Raw genomic sequence first — 15,325 nt, forward strand, 5'->3', positions numbered from 1 at the left:
TGGACTAACATTGAGGTATAGACCTATTCAAAGAATGCACTTAGGTATGGTGCCAGAGAAAACCCTTAGGATGAGATTGAGAGGAATATGGAAAGAGCAGCACCATGTAAGGTATGGAAGAAGAGAGTGGAGCAGTACATTGGTAAGACAGAAAAAAGAGGAGGAGTCTCAAAGAGAAGCATAAGACAAAGTGGCATGGAGATAGTTCTGTCATGGCTACCCTCAGTTGAGGTGTTCCCAGGAGGAGTAAGCTAACAGAGATGATGATGATGAATTAAAAATTAACCAAACTGTCATCTGGACCAGTAACCAAATAAGCAAACCCACAGACAAGTGGTGTAAAAACTGAATACCTCTTGTGAGTTTTGAAATAGAGCAACTGGAGAAAAGTTAGGGAAGAAAGAGATACAGGTTTAACTTTCCAGATATAGGGAATTCTGGATGATACAGCCATTTTGAAGAGCTTTTAGTTATATAGGGAATTCTGGATGATACAGCCATTTTGAAGTGCTTTTAGTTAAGTATGCCATCCAAATCATCATATGTATCTGATTTTTTATGTTAGAATGTTGTATACTTTAGACATCTCAGGGCCTCATGAGGTTGTCAAGGAGTTGTCAGTCAGTCTCCAGTGGAGTAATAATTCCACTGGTTGACTCATAAGCTCTCAGATTATCACTTAAACCAGTACCAGCTGATATCTGTCTGCTGTGTCTGAGTGATGCTGTTTATATTCCATATATAACTGCATTCACAGTATTTCATTTGAACCATGTAGCACAGTAGAACAATTTGTGTAACTTTTCATCTTAAAATTTTCTTTAATGCAGTGCATCAGTTTGGTGCATTTATCTGTGTTTACTTTGCTGCATAGGTAATTGATATATAATTAGTTAGTTACTGATGTTGTAGTTTGAAATTTCTCTAATTAATTCCTAGGTCTCATAAGGTTCAAACAGAGAATTCCTAAACTTATGTAGATTTTCTTCTCAGGATGGATCACTAGTCATACCGTAATTTAAGGTGAGTACATTACATGGAGACTTTATGCCCAGTGTGGTATTCAAATGAAAAAGTCATGAAAGAATTCATTACGGAATCTTATTTGTGGTTTCAGTATTGGTTTGTTGCCTTATAACCCAAAGCTCATGCACTGTACTGTATTATTGAACAGCCCTCACATGAGTTTCACAGCACTGCATAAAAATTACCATCATTGTACCACTTGTAATTATGATGTAGACTAATATTGGATTTGGGTGAATATGGTAATAATGATCTCAACTGGTTCCCTCTTTATTGTTAGTGGGTATTCGTAGTTGGCATCATACTACACTTCATCATACTTTAAAAACATCATTCTTTGACCTAACTAAATGTGCATTTACCAGCTGTATTAATTCAGTCATATGCTTTCCACAGGCAGTGATACTGTATCCCATTAATTTCATAACTCCAGTAATGTATACTTTTCATTCAGTTTTGGAGAGACTGCACAGGACGAGTTAGATTTATCCTTCAGATCGATAACCTTTCCACTGCTATATGTCTGACATGTTGATTAAAATCACTAGCGTTAGCAGGAGTAAAATTTAAGTATGCATCATCAGCCTGAAGGGTTTATTATTATTCTGCCACTTATTATTCTTCTGCAGTGTTCTTCAGCCACAGCTTGTCTGTTTCACTGATGCTTTGCTACATCTTGGAAATTTCATCTGTAGGGGGTAGCCAAGACATGAGTTTCCAGGCTGCTCAGCCTTTATAAGCACTGCTGCATTTCATATACCCTTGCCCATGCTTTATTAATAAAATGATCAGTTCTGTTGATAGCATACCATATCTTCCCTCACCCCCTGATATACCTCTGCATTTTGTCCGGGTTACCATCTCATCCCTTGCTCCTCACTTCACTAAAATTATTATGCATTCTTTCATAACATTATCATCATTACCCTGACCCCTTGTTCCAACCCGAGGAAACTGAAAGTATAGGAATGAATGTCGGGGAAAAAATATGAAAATGTAAGGGATGAGAGGAAGAAGTGATAACCTTTGGAAGAGAGATAAATGGATTAAATAGTTTCAGAGATTGATGACTGGATGTTCAACCCATAAATATACTTGACTGCAGTAACCTAGTCTTGAAGCAGTTAAAATGGGATTGAATACAGTATTGGTGTTTTTACTGTGCCCATGATTTCACATTTTGGGGGACAGATGGAGCTTGGGGTGTCCTGGGATTGTATTCTCCTCAGCTAAAAAGATTTTAGCATCTTATCAGTTCATTTCCATTTACTCTATATCCCCTCAGTATTTTCTTTTTGTTACTTGTTCAGTCTAAGTAAGTAAACTCAAACCTCGATTTAAGGGACCTCCATATAAGGGATTTCAGGTTTAAGGGACTCCATATTCTACCTGACAACGGACATTATTGTTTTGTAATGATATGGACTTTCTAGTTTTACACATTAATACTGTATGTTTCTTTATACAGTACCCTTAAAATAATATTCATAATCATATACAGTAATCCCGCATATTTCGCGGTAGTTACGTTCTTGTAACCCCCGCGAAAAGTCAATTCCGCGAATACTCTATTAACAATTGAAAACTTGCACTTGTGTCCACCATGCTGCCCATCACACAGTCCATGTCCATACTGACTGCGAGACAATTCGCCGTCAGACAATTCCCCGTCAAAACATGGACGATTCCCCTTCAGAACAATTCGCACCCTGGACGATTCCCCGCCATTCTATAAATATACTATTCAATACTTTCATCAATATACTTATTATTAATTAATCAATACTTTAATAACTATATTTCAGGGGGATCCAGCAAAGTCTATGTTCAGTAGCGTAGGTTCTGGATATTATTTATTAGTTGCACCTTTAGTCAATAATTAACTTGTTTCTTCCTCGTTGTAGTCGCCTTTGAATTATATTCTAGCGTCACCCATAGCTATCTTCATTAATGAAGGCGAATTGTTTTGTGTTTGTTGTGACTGCGAATTGTACCGAAACCTCCATACTCATCCCGAAATACCTTCTTACAAGATTGAAAGCATATACTCCATTATGAAGGAAAAACGTAAACACCGTACTGTAATACACAATTATCTACACATTTATTAACAAAACAGTACAAAATAAAAAGATGCATTAACTGGTGATAGCAAACACTCGCACGGTCGTTTCTTAGCTTGTCCAGTAACACAATTTTCTCTGCTAAGGTCATAACTTCATCGTTTTGTCACTCTGGAGTTCTTACTAATTGTATTATTAGCCTTTGGTGAGGCTGGCTTACGTCTTGGGGCCATGTGGAAAGCAAGTGGGAGGCAAGAGGCTCATATCAGAGTGTGGTTACAACCACAACAGCCACTTAAGGCAGTCAGGCGTGGACTGAAGAATGCGAGGCAGAGAGCAGTGTTGCCATATCCAAACAACAAAATTATGCTAGGGCAATGAAAAAATTATGCTAGATTGAGCATATTTGTTCCAAGTAAAAAATGAATTATGCTAACTTGAAGCTAAATGATAAAATTCTATACATATTCGTGCAACATATTAATTATGTATTGTTTACTATGAAAATATTAAAATGAACCTACATACAGTAAGAGGATAAATATCGGTATCTACCCATACTGCTTTTTCCCACGAAACTTACGTTTTTCTGATGGATTTTGATGTGATTCGTTCGATTTTGAGCATCATTTCCGTCGGAAATAACCAGATTTTGAGATATGACCCCCCCCCATCCCCCTGAAATAATGAGGGATCTTTGGGGAATCGGGGGTTATAGGGAGGGGGGGAAACAGAAAATGGTCATTTCCGACTGAAATGAAGCTGAAAATCGAATGAATCATACCAAAATCCATCGGAAAAACCTAGGTTTCATGGGTAAAGTACAAAGCTCAAACTTATCCTAACCTAACTGAACCTAACCTAAAACCTAACCTAACCTAATCTAACCTAACCTAACCTAATCCAACCTAACCTAACCTAACCTAATCCAACCTAACCTAATCCAACCCAACCAAGCCCAAACTGAAAGTAACCAACTATTCAAACATCTTACCTTATTCGTCTCTCTCTCTCTCTCTCTCTCTCTGATTTGTAGCTTTTATAAAATTATTCTAAAAATATTCCATTCCATTCTAAATTATGCTAGAATGATTCTAAAACTTCTAATATGTTAAAAAATATTCCAGACTCGAAAATTTGATCAAAATTATGCTAAAAGAATAAAATTATGCTAGATATGGTAACACTGGCAGAGGGGCCACGGGAAAGGGACAGAGGGTGGCGTGAGTTTACCGCGCTACAATTGGAAGCTGCGGGAATTTCAATTTTTTTTTTTTCTGTATATTCAAGGATATTTTTGTTGAACTTATTAATGCTAAGAAAATCCGCGAGAGGGCAAAACCGTAGACAAAAAATCCGCAAAAAATGCGGGATTACTGTACTGTATATAGGTAAGATAAGTGAAAAAACCATTGCATTTCATTGTATGATTGTCTATATATGTGGTAAAACAATGGACATTTTCGAGTAAGGGACAAATTGATTCCCCATTTAGTCCCAGAAATCAAGGTTTGAGTGTACAGTCAAGTCGCCTATGGCACGGACTTCCGTGCCGCGGTTTTCTGTGACACAGCAAGGTGCCAGAACCAAAACAGAAAACGAACCACGCGCATAAAATACCTATGGCACGGCGGCACAGCAAGGTTTGAAACGACCGGGCAAATTCACCAGGCAGTCAGCGCGCTCCCCTGTTTGTAAACAAAGAAGATGGCGACCACTTCAGCTTCATACTACAAGTGCTCCAACTGTGGACTTTTTTCTCTCTTATGAGGAGGTTAAACTTCACCAAATTCATTGTGTTAAATAATGAAACATTAAAGATTCTTTGGGTATTGTGAGTAGTTTATAGGTTTGTTCGTAAAACCGGTATGAACTGGTTAGTGACGAAGCACCTATCTGTGAGCTAAGACAAAGCATAATGCCTCCCATCATCATCACGTATATAAGAATGATTATTAATGTGTTAAACGTGAGTTTTGTTGACACTTGAGCATACAGACTTCATCAAATACACTTCTTCAATCAGTGCTGGACTAGTTAGCCTCTGCCATTTTTAATGTTTTGGTCAGTCAGCTGATCTGTTTCCTATATACAGTACGTGATGATGATGATGGGAGGCATTATACTTCGTCTTTGCTCAGATATAGGTGATTCGTCACTAACTAGTTCATACTTGCCAGTGTAGACGCAAGGCTGATCACCCTCCCGCTTTTTGTGCCTGTTGTTACGTGTAATACATGCATTGACTGATTGCTTGATTGTGTGCCTGTGTAAAATGGGGGTAAATGGGGAAAATTGGGGTGAGAAGGGGGACTTTGGGCGAGCATCCAGAACCAAATTCCATTTTTCCCATAAGTTTAGTTATTTCTATGGCACGGTTTTCTGTGGCGCAGGATTGTTCCAGAACCAATTACCCGTGCCTTAGGTGACTTGACTGTATTCAAAAATAGATAATATACAAGGGAATACCGGTACAGTCGGGGAGAGTTCCACATTACCCACTGTTCGGAGCATTGGTGGTCAACGAATAGTCACGAAGCTGCAGCCAGACCCCACATGTCTGGTAACTGTGAGTGGGAGGGAGGTGGGCAGGGGTGGGAGGATTTAGAGAGTTGCTTATGTCACAGTATCAAAATATGTTTATTGTCAAAGGTATGTTTCTATGCCTTCTTTTTGCAATGATCAATCAGAATGATATTTACAGAGACTGGTCGTATAATTAGGACTTCCCATGTCAGTCTGTCTAAAGGAAAACGAAAAACCTGTTAATCGCTCATATAGATTTTTTTTTATTATTATTACACACTACGTTAGACTCTAAGTTCGAGATGAATAATTACAGAATGACACTGGAAATGTTTGCAGGCAGATGTTTACAGTGGGATGACAGAGGATATACAAGTATATATAAATATATATATATATATATATATATATATATATACAGTATATATATGTAGATAGATAGATAGATACAGATGGATAGTTAGACAGATATATATATATATATATATAGATAGAAAGATTCTATAGTGGTTTTGTTTTCGAGGCAATACAAAATATAAGTGTTATATTGTTATGAATACCTCCTGGGGAAACACATGTTAAAGTTGAGAGGGAATGAAAGCATTCAAACCTCTGTCCGAACCCAGCAAACTTCCATAACTTTCCTGACGGCATTAACCCTACAGACATCATACAATTTTAACATCATATTGTCATCTATCCTAACCAAATTAACTCAAACACACTGTCCAAGTCATACATTGCAGACTTGCATGTGATTCCCAACCTATCACTAAACCCTCCTCTGCCCACAGTCCCTCACCTTTCCCTCCTTCATACTCACAGTTACCAGACACATGAGGTCTGACTGCCGCTTCACACTCACCTGTCTCACACCAGTGCTTCGGGAAGTGGGTAATGCGGAACTTCCCTGACTGTACAAGTAGTACGTTGTAGCTGGCAAAATAACTCTTTAGGGAAGATATAGGTGGCTGGTTGCTATCATTCCTGGGAGGTACTGCAGTGGGAGCGGCATTCAGCCTTTTAAAAAACTTGATACAGTGGAACTTTGCAGAATACATTTAAAAGAGACATCGAAACCTGCTGTGAGATGCAATTGTGTGAGGTAATGTGAGATTGAAAACAATAGTTAGTAGTGTAATGAAGTCAGTAAGGCCATGAGAAATTGGACATTTTGTCTGGTTGTAACCTGTAATTACAGTAATTGCTAAATTGAAGGGAAAACAGTATATAGAGTAATAACGATATACAGTAGAACGCATACCTTAAAACAGTTCTTGAGTGCTTTATGGGATAAAACAAATACATGTAATGACACCAAAAACAAAATACTGTATACCTGTGGCTAGGACACATCATCAGACATTGCTGCCAACAGATGTTCCCTCATGTGATACTTATTTCCACAAATTAATGTCTTTCATTTTTAGCATCAGTTGCATAGATGGTGTCTTAAAAGCAGCAAGTATAAGCTTTTTGCTAGTACAGTGAAACCTTGCCTTAATGAACCTACTGTATTTATGCCAAACTTTGGATATTGGTAGTGCATCCAGTGACCTACTGGACAAGCTTGTTAAATGTTGAACCAAGTCTAGGTATAAGGAGTGGATGCTGTGGTCTACCGGACAGCTGCATGTGGGGTGGTAGACATTGGAGACGTGGGCAGCACTGCATGAACTGTGAACTATGCTGGGTGAATCATGTGATCAGTGCATTAGTGGGATGGCACATCCCCAATCGAGCACCTGATTTTTTCCTCATTGTTGCTGTGCTCTTTGTACTGACAACATCTTTACCGTGGAACACAGGCTACCCCCATACAATACTGATTTACTGACATCTTGAAACTTGTCCTACATGAGATACCTACCTGACCATTTTTCATATTACCAGCCCTAGGTTCAGTATCGTGGGTTTCTATCAGACGTCTTATATAATGAACTGTGGGATATACCAATTGCCTTTTCCCCTCATTATGGTAGACCCGTGCTTTATGGAACTAGTTGGGGGGAAGCCTGGTTCAATAAAGCCACAAGTTTAGTAAATCCAGGGGTCACCCCCCCAGGTGGGAATTCAAATTTATGATTAAAAATAAATGACTATAATATCATATTCTAGTACTGCAAATGAAAGCTTTACCCCTAATTTCTTTTAGCAGCTAATTTCAAATCCATGTCAGCACTTCTTCCTGTGTTGTACAGTATTACTAAACATGTATTGTAATCTGTTAATACAGCTCACTAGTCACAATGTGGAGAGGGTGATTTCAGGTCAGGTTGGAGTAAAAAGGGTAGGAAGTACATGTATTATACGCTGTACTACCCCATTTATTGACCATAGTTTGGTATAGCTGACAAAAGTTCAGTGGGCTCAGAGGCATATGAAAAATCTATCTATCTATCTATCTATTGCCAGACGCTTCAATCCCGTATGGGGTGGCCACAAACCAATCGCCTCCACATCGCCCTGTCCCCCGCCATTTCATTGCCCTGCTCCCAACTCACACCACCCTCTCTCATATACCTCTCCACTCCATCCCTCCATCTCATCCTCGGCCTCCCCCTCCCTCTCCCCCCCTCCACCTCACTCACATACACTCTCCTCATCAGTCTCTCATCCTCCATCCTCTTCACGTGGCCAGACCACCTCAGTGTGTTCCTCTTAACGCATCCTATCACATCCACATCCACACCACAACTCTCCTTTATATCCTCATTTGTCAGCCTGTCTCTCCATGTGACTCCACAGGCTCCTCTTAAATAACCCATTTCCACTGCTTTCACTCTTGACTTGTGTCCTTCCAACAACTTCCAAGCTTCACTTCCATACGTTAGAGTTGGTATCACAATACTGTCATGTAGTAACTTTTTCACTTCCATGCACACTTCCCTGTTTCTTATCACTGCTTTCAAGGAGCCAGCAACCTTTCTTCCTTGTTGTACCCTTTCAAGCACTTCATCCTCCAAACTTCCATCCTTACTCATCACACTACCCAAGTACTTAAATGTACTCACATTTTCCATTTCCTCACCATCCAACCTCACTGTACATTCACTGACTTCACTTCTCTCAAAGACCATCACTTTACTCTTCCCTACATTCACCTTTAGACTCCGTTTCTTACACACTCTCCGAAACTCATCCACCAAGCCTTGCAGCTCCCCTTCGTCTTCACTCAACAACGCAGTATCATCTGCAAACAACAGTAGTTTCCAAACACTACCCTCTCTCACCAGGGCCACTCCAACATCCATTACTCTACCTTGTACCTCTTTTATTACCCTTTCCATGTACAGATTGAACAACCATAGAGGCATGACACATCCCTGTTTCAACCCAATCTTCAAAGAGAAAAATTCACTCAGTTCACCATCCACACACACTGCAGCCTTACCACCATCATACATACTCTTCACAGCATTACAGCTTCCCTTCTACTCCATATATTCTTAATACTTTCCACAATCCTTGTCTGTCCACCCTGTCATATGCTTTCTCCAAATCCATGAAAGCCACATTCAACTTCTTTCCCTTCACTAGAAACTTTTCCACTAAAGATCTAAGAATGAATATCTGATCTACACAACCTCTTCCCTTCCTAAAGCGTCCCTGTTCTTCTCCAACTAATTCCTCTGTTATTTCCCTAACTCTGTCAATATGTATCCTGCTACACACTTTTCCTATTACACTAAGAAGACATGACCCTATCATTACCACACACTTTTCCCCTTTTCATTATTTTGAGGTTCAAAGTAGCAAAGATCTATTGTAGCCTGTTATAGTGAGGTCACACTTTATAATATTAAATAATTGTTAAGTTACCCCAAGAATGAGCTACTGTATATGGGTTATACTGTTAAGAAAACACAGTTTTTATCTTGTTCATTTTTTTCTCAACCAAACTCAGTGTGGTCTTCCCAGCAACACTGCTTCCTCAGATATGCACCAATGAGATTCAAGGAGTTAGTTGTGAAATGTGGGCCATGAGATGCGTATTTATTAGATGAACATAGCATGAGGTGCGAGGTTCCACTGTAGATGGCCTTGTGCAGCACAGACAGCAACTCTACCCTGTGGAGGACTCAGCCACGTTTACAGTCAAGTTCTAGATTGAGATTGATCCACATACTTATCTTTTCTTTACATCTGCAACCTGTTTTGCTGTTTGTGTTGCCATAACATTTTCAGTCATTCCAGATGCTATGAATTTTCCAACTCAAACTCCTCTTGCTCCTTCTGGCCATTAGAAGCATACCCACACTACTTAGTGGCACACTGATGATGCTGGAGGTACATGGTATCCTGTATTGGTGTTAGTTGCCATCAAGAGGTGAAAAAAAAGTCTTATGCATCATGCATGTCCAACTCCTTCAGACACAAAGTATTTGTGTACAGTGCAGAATTGTGATGTTCTGTTGAAAATGAATATGTTTTGTATCAGCAGTGTAATTGGCTTATATCAGTAGAAGGAGCATCATATGCCTGATACCCTTGACTTAAACTTGACTTTAAATGGCATAGTGTTTTAGGTGAAGTACAGTAGTGTAAAAGAATTTAATAATTAGTTTGATGTTTAATTTTTTTTTTTTTTTTTTTTTTTTTTTTTTTAATGTTGATAGTTGCATTACGGTATTTATAGTTGCTATATGATACTGTAATGACAGTTAATAATGACAGTTAACATTTTTTGCAGTTTATGCATGTTTAAATTCTCCATTTATCAAGCATTCTGTAAAGGGTAATGTCATTTTGGTCTTGATTTTTGTGTTTATTAGTACTATACAGTACTTTGTCATGTCAGATTGTGTTGTAGTACTTTATATTGCTTCATATATGACATATACTGTACGTTTATAGTAGTCAGATCACATTTTGGTTCTCATTAAAATGTATATATTGTAAGTAATGGGTTACAACAATATTTACAGGGAGGGGGGTCGTGGCAATCCAATACCAGTAACCGCTCCTGTTATCAGACCTCCTGGCTCATCCGCAATGACAACTGTAGTTATAAGTGGGAGAGGGTATGTGCTGCAAGGGAACCCTAATGTCGTCAGAGTTTTGCAGCAATTTCCACATACTGTAAGGCCCATGATTCATGGCATCGCAGGCAGTGCTACTGTGGCCAACGGGAGAAATTTACCTCCAGAAGGATCTGCTACCAACCCCATTTACATTGTTGACCGCAATCCTGGGACAGCTGGCAGGGGCAGCACCTAGGAACACTGGCTCAGGTACTATCATGCTTCAGTTGTGGCAACTAATAAAGCATTCTTAACTTCCAGTGCGGCACCAACTCGAGCTCGAACAGAGCCAGGCACAGTTGGGCAGGGGAGTGGGAACCGGTCTGGCCCCTCCCGCACAACACACCCTCCTCCTCAAAGCACTTCTCTAAACCCCAGCCATGCTAACCAGCCTAATATAGAACCAGTAGTAGTTAGCAGTGACAGTGAGCACTCCAGTCCAAGCTATTTATCTGATTCATCCTCAGTGTCTGGGGATGAGATGGCTTATTATGGTGGTTATGGGCGGTGCTTCACTTGTGGTAAGTAGGAGTTAAGGAGCTGTTTGGTATAATATGCTGTACATGAGTAATTTCACAGTTTATGATATATTTATCACTTTTTTAATGTGCAGTCCTCAGGTTTTGCAGTGATTCATCAGTTGAAAATGAAGGAGTAAATTATCGTATCCATAAACTGTAAAATATCACCACTTTTATTGTAACAAGTCTATTTGGTCTTTGGTGTATTTGGCAGGATGGGTAAAGATGTAAATACACTATATATCTGCATCAGAAAAGAACAGCTGGGTTCTGGCAGTTGGTTCCTCCAAAAAGATTATTTGTCATGACCATTGTTTTGGCATTACAAACAGTAACCACCAAAATGTTCAGCTCAGGGTATAGTAATTCATCATCATCGTCATTGTCAGTCATTATTAATCATCCCAGCTGTACTTCAAGACAGGATCCAGAAACAGTAAATATTAAAAGCAGGTTACCCATCAAACAGCAGTCCAAATGAAATGAGTCACACAGTCATTTAATGTCATCCAAGCCTTCAAAGTCTTTGCTCCACTTCATCAGCAATAGCATCTGCACATACCTTTTTCAGTCCTTGTTTTTGGATGTGCTTTTCACTCGTGTGGGATTGAGTGTTTTCATCAACTTCCATGCTGAAAAATGGATGTAGCTGTTGTCCATTGCATCTTTGTACATAACCATCTCTCTCAATTGATCCTTTTTAGGCCTTATTTTCATCAGTTTCCATAGTGTACCATACTTCTTCATTTACCATATGTCTGTCATCTTGGCCTGTCGTGCCTTTCTTCCACCTGTAAACTTATGTGCATTGACTTATTTCATTTGTACACAACCTTACCTATTTTCTTTCTGGCCATTGTATCTGTACACGTTTTCTTTTGCCCTTGTATCAGTATACTTCTGTTCTCCATATTTTTTGCTGATTTTGTTTCATTTTCCTTTCTGATCCCTGCAACCCACACACATTGCCAAAGCATTGTATTTTCATTGGTCTATGCCTCTCATGCCACACCAAGGTTTCATTTGCATATGTTAATGTGTGCTCTAACACATGCAATCACAACTTCTATATTCTGTTTATTGTTTTGTATCAGCGCTTTCATTGTAATGGTTACTTTTGTTCCTTGAATTGTTCTATGTTTCACTCTCTTTAGTGGTAGGTAGGGGCGCTCACCATCCACTCACTTGATGTAGTGCTGCTCTCAGGTGTCTGCCCTTTCCTCCCCTCCATTCTTCTTTCCTTCCATCCTCCTCTTTCTTTCATTCATTCTTTCCTCGTCCTTCTGCCTACGGGTGACTTTACACTCCCTCTTATGTCTTTCTTTCCTTCATTCTTTCCTCATCTTTCTGCCTGTGGGTGACTCTACACTGAGTGACAAGCTATGTGGTTTCCTGTACACCAGGAAACCATTTACTACGTTGGGTGGTAACCATATAACCAAATTTTGGCGCCTGGTGGTTTAGTGGGTAATTACGGCGCTCCACTCGGATTGAGCTGGTGAAGGTTTATATCCAAGGGGTGGTTGGGGTTTATTGCTTACGTAATGCCACTCAGGGATGAGTGAAGCTAGTCACTCTCATCTTAAGTGTCAGGACCATCTTGCCTAGCCCCGGGCTTCCGATGCTCCTCATGGGGCAATGTAGGATTGGATGATGAAGATGAATTCACTCTCTTTACACAGGTACCCTTATTGTAATAGTACTGCACCTAAGTACTTATATTCTTCCATAAATTCACATCTCACTACATTCAGTAACACATCACAATGTGAGTCATCTCTCCTGCAACCATCACTTTCTAGACCAACATTCAAACCACACACACACAGACATTCTCCAAAATCTAAGGAGACTGCAAAACTCATTCACTATAAATGACCACCACAGCATCATCTGGATATTTAGTCACACAGTTATATTGTAATTTTTATATTCCTTGTTTTTTCACAAGAATAAACAAATCTTATGTTAGTACCAGTTAGAGAGAAAGGTTGACTTAAGATTTTTGTGTTAAGCCTTTGACTGTGGAGATTAGGTTAGTCATATTAAACTTCCTCATGATGATGATGATGATGATGATGATAATTGATGATGCACCAACCACATGAATAAGGTTAAGTGGGTGAATAAAGATATCATTATTTCAGGCAGGAGAGGTCATTGGTCTAATGGGTGTCCAGATAATTGGGGATGGTGAAGAGGACCAAGGAACACCATGTGACTGCCCAGCTGAGCCCTCAATTCGCTCTCTTCTCCATAGTCCTAAGCCCCTATTCTCACTGAGCAAAGAGGCCTTCTGTTCTCTTCTCTACCACTTTATTTCTACCTGTGTTACGCAGATATTAGCATTTATGTTTTTTATGCAGCCTATGTTGAAATCATAAAGACATAAACATCAGGTTTATTTGTACTGTACATTATTTTCTTACTGCAGTGTATGTCAGTATTATAGATATGTTACAAACAAGAGAGTGGTAGATTGCAGTATGCAAAAGAAGCTACTGAAGAAGAGGTCCTAGAAAGTCTCCAAAGTTGATGAGAATACCAGCTTTACAGTTGCTAGGTCACTAACTTGCTATCAGAGGGGCTAAGAAGTCAAGAAAGAAACCCTGAAAATATGCCAAAATTACTCGGACATTCTTATAATTTTGTTAAGATCCTTAAAAACTGTTGCCATGTTTTGGCGATGATCCTAGAACAGCTATTGCTCAATGGATATAAGTGTATTGGATCTAACAGTCAAATTGCCAAACTGGCCATCCTAAATAGTCCTTTCTTTATCACACTCCATTTTCTTTCACGCTTTTTCCTTGCATTCATCATTTAATGGTACTTATGATTTGTACTTTGTCTAGTTTGTTTATTTACTGATTGAAAATACATAGCTATGCAGAAAACAGTTTAAGTTTAATCTTTGACAACTTATCATTATGATCTTTGACACTCAACATTAATATGTGATCCTGTATCAGTAAGGTTTATTGTATATAGCTGTTATTGCAGATGGTACTGTTTATACTATATCATTTACCTCTTCAGAACTTTTTGGGTGATATTGTTTTGAAGATTTTTGATAGTAAATGCAAAACAGTATATAAAAGATGCTTTTATTGACAACTTAGTGTTAAGTCTTTTAAACATAGTGTGTCCATTCATCATCCTTTCAAGTTATATTTCTTTAATGGCATGATCTAGGGATTTGGCATCATATATTTTTCAACAGTTAGTTGATGATTAGTACAAGATAGTGAATATTATTAGAACTTGAAATGTGCAGTATTATTTTCTGTCTGAAAGTTTGAAGAAAATAAAGGTACAACACATCCTAATCAGTGCTGTTTACAATAAATTCAATGGAGCAGTGACACAAATATGACTTCCATACTGGCCAGATTCTGCGTGGTTTCTCCTGAAGATTTTACGTAATCATATTTTATACCTGAAGCGGTCAGTAAAGTATCCATTTTCTGGTCACAGTATCAGTTGATATGGCTGCCAAATCGTACAAGTAGCCTTTTTCATCCTCGACTACTCCGTCTTTAAACATCCACAGCATGTATTCAGTATTAATGATGGGCGTTTGTGCTGAGTGGTGATATATGAAGATGTGTGGTCCGTAAGAGGACTGTTGGGCAGGAAAGTCTAGTTCCAGAGTTGGAGACGCATACTCAAAAGTATTGGTGTTATTTTTTATTTGTTATTCTATTGAGTGTTGTAGGGAAGGTATATGGAAGAATTATTATAAAGAAAATAAGAGAGCTATCTGAAGTTCTAATGAGTGACAGACGGGGTGGCTTTAGCAATGGCAGAGGATGTGTGGATCAAAGACGGTGTTTGCAGCGAGACAGATAGTGGAGAAGGCATATGAGAAGGACAATAAAATGGTTATGGCATTCATGGATCTGGAAAAAGCACAAGACAAAGTAAGCAGAGAAAGATTGTGGAAGGTTTTGCGCTTGTATGGTGTAGATGGTAAGCTGCTAGGTGCTGTCAAGAGTTTTTATGATGGTTGTGAGGCATGTGTAAGGGTAAATGGGCATCTAAGTGAATGGTTCACGATCAGTGTAGGCATGCAACAAGGTTGCGTGATGTCCCCATGGTTGTTCAATGTACATATGGATGGGGTGATGAGAGAAGTAAAACCACAAGTAATGGAGAAAGGGAT

At 39.0% G+C, this 15,325-nt stretch overlaps 1 protein-coding gene across 1 annotated transcript in view; it reads left to right on the top strand.

Moving 5' to 3' along the window:
- Positions 1 to 14,116, top strand: part of LOC145392789 (uncharacterized) — a 46,998-nt gene extending 32,882 nt beyond the window's left edge. Inside the window, exons 13-14 of the mRNA XM_080267077.1 lie at positions 10,901 to 11,160; positions 13,308 to 14,116. Coding sequence (XP_080123203.1) covers positions 10,901 to 11,160; positions 13,308 to 13,357 — 310 coding nt within the window. The 3' untranslated portion in view covers positions 13,358 to 14,116. The remainder of the gene's footprint in view (positions 1 to 10,900; positions 11,161 to 13,307) is intronic.
- Positions 14,117 to 15,325: the final 1,209 nt, after the last annotated feature.

Source organism: Coenobita brevimanus, chromosome 23 (genome assembly GCF_032717465.1).
Source record: "Coenobita brevimanus isolate Jiangsu-jjx chromosome 23, ASM3271746v2, whole genome shotgun sequence".
Taxonomy (NCBI): Eukaryota; Metazoa; Arthropoda; class Malacostraca; order Decapoda; family Coenobitidae; genus Coenobita; species Coenobita brevimanus.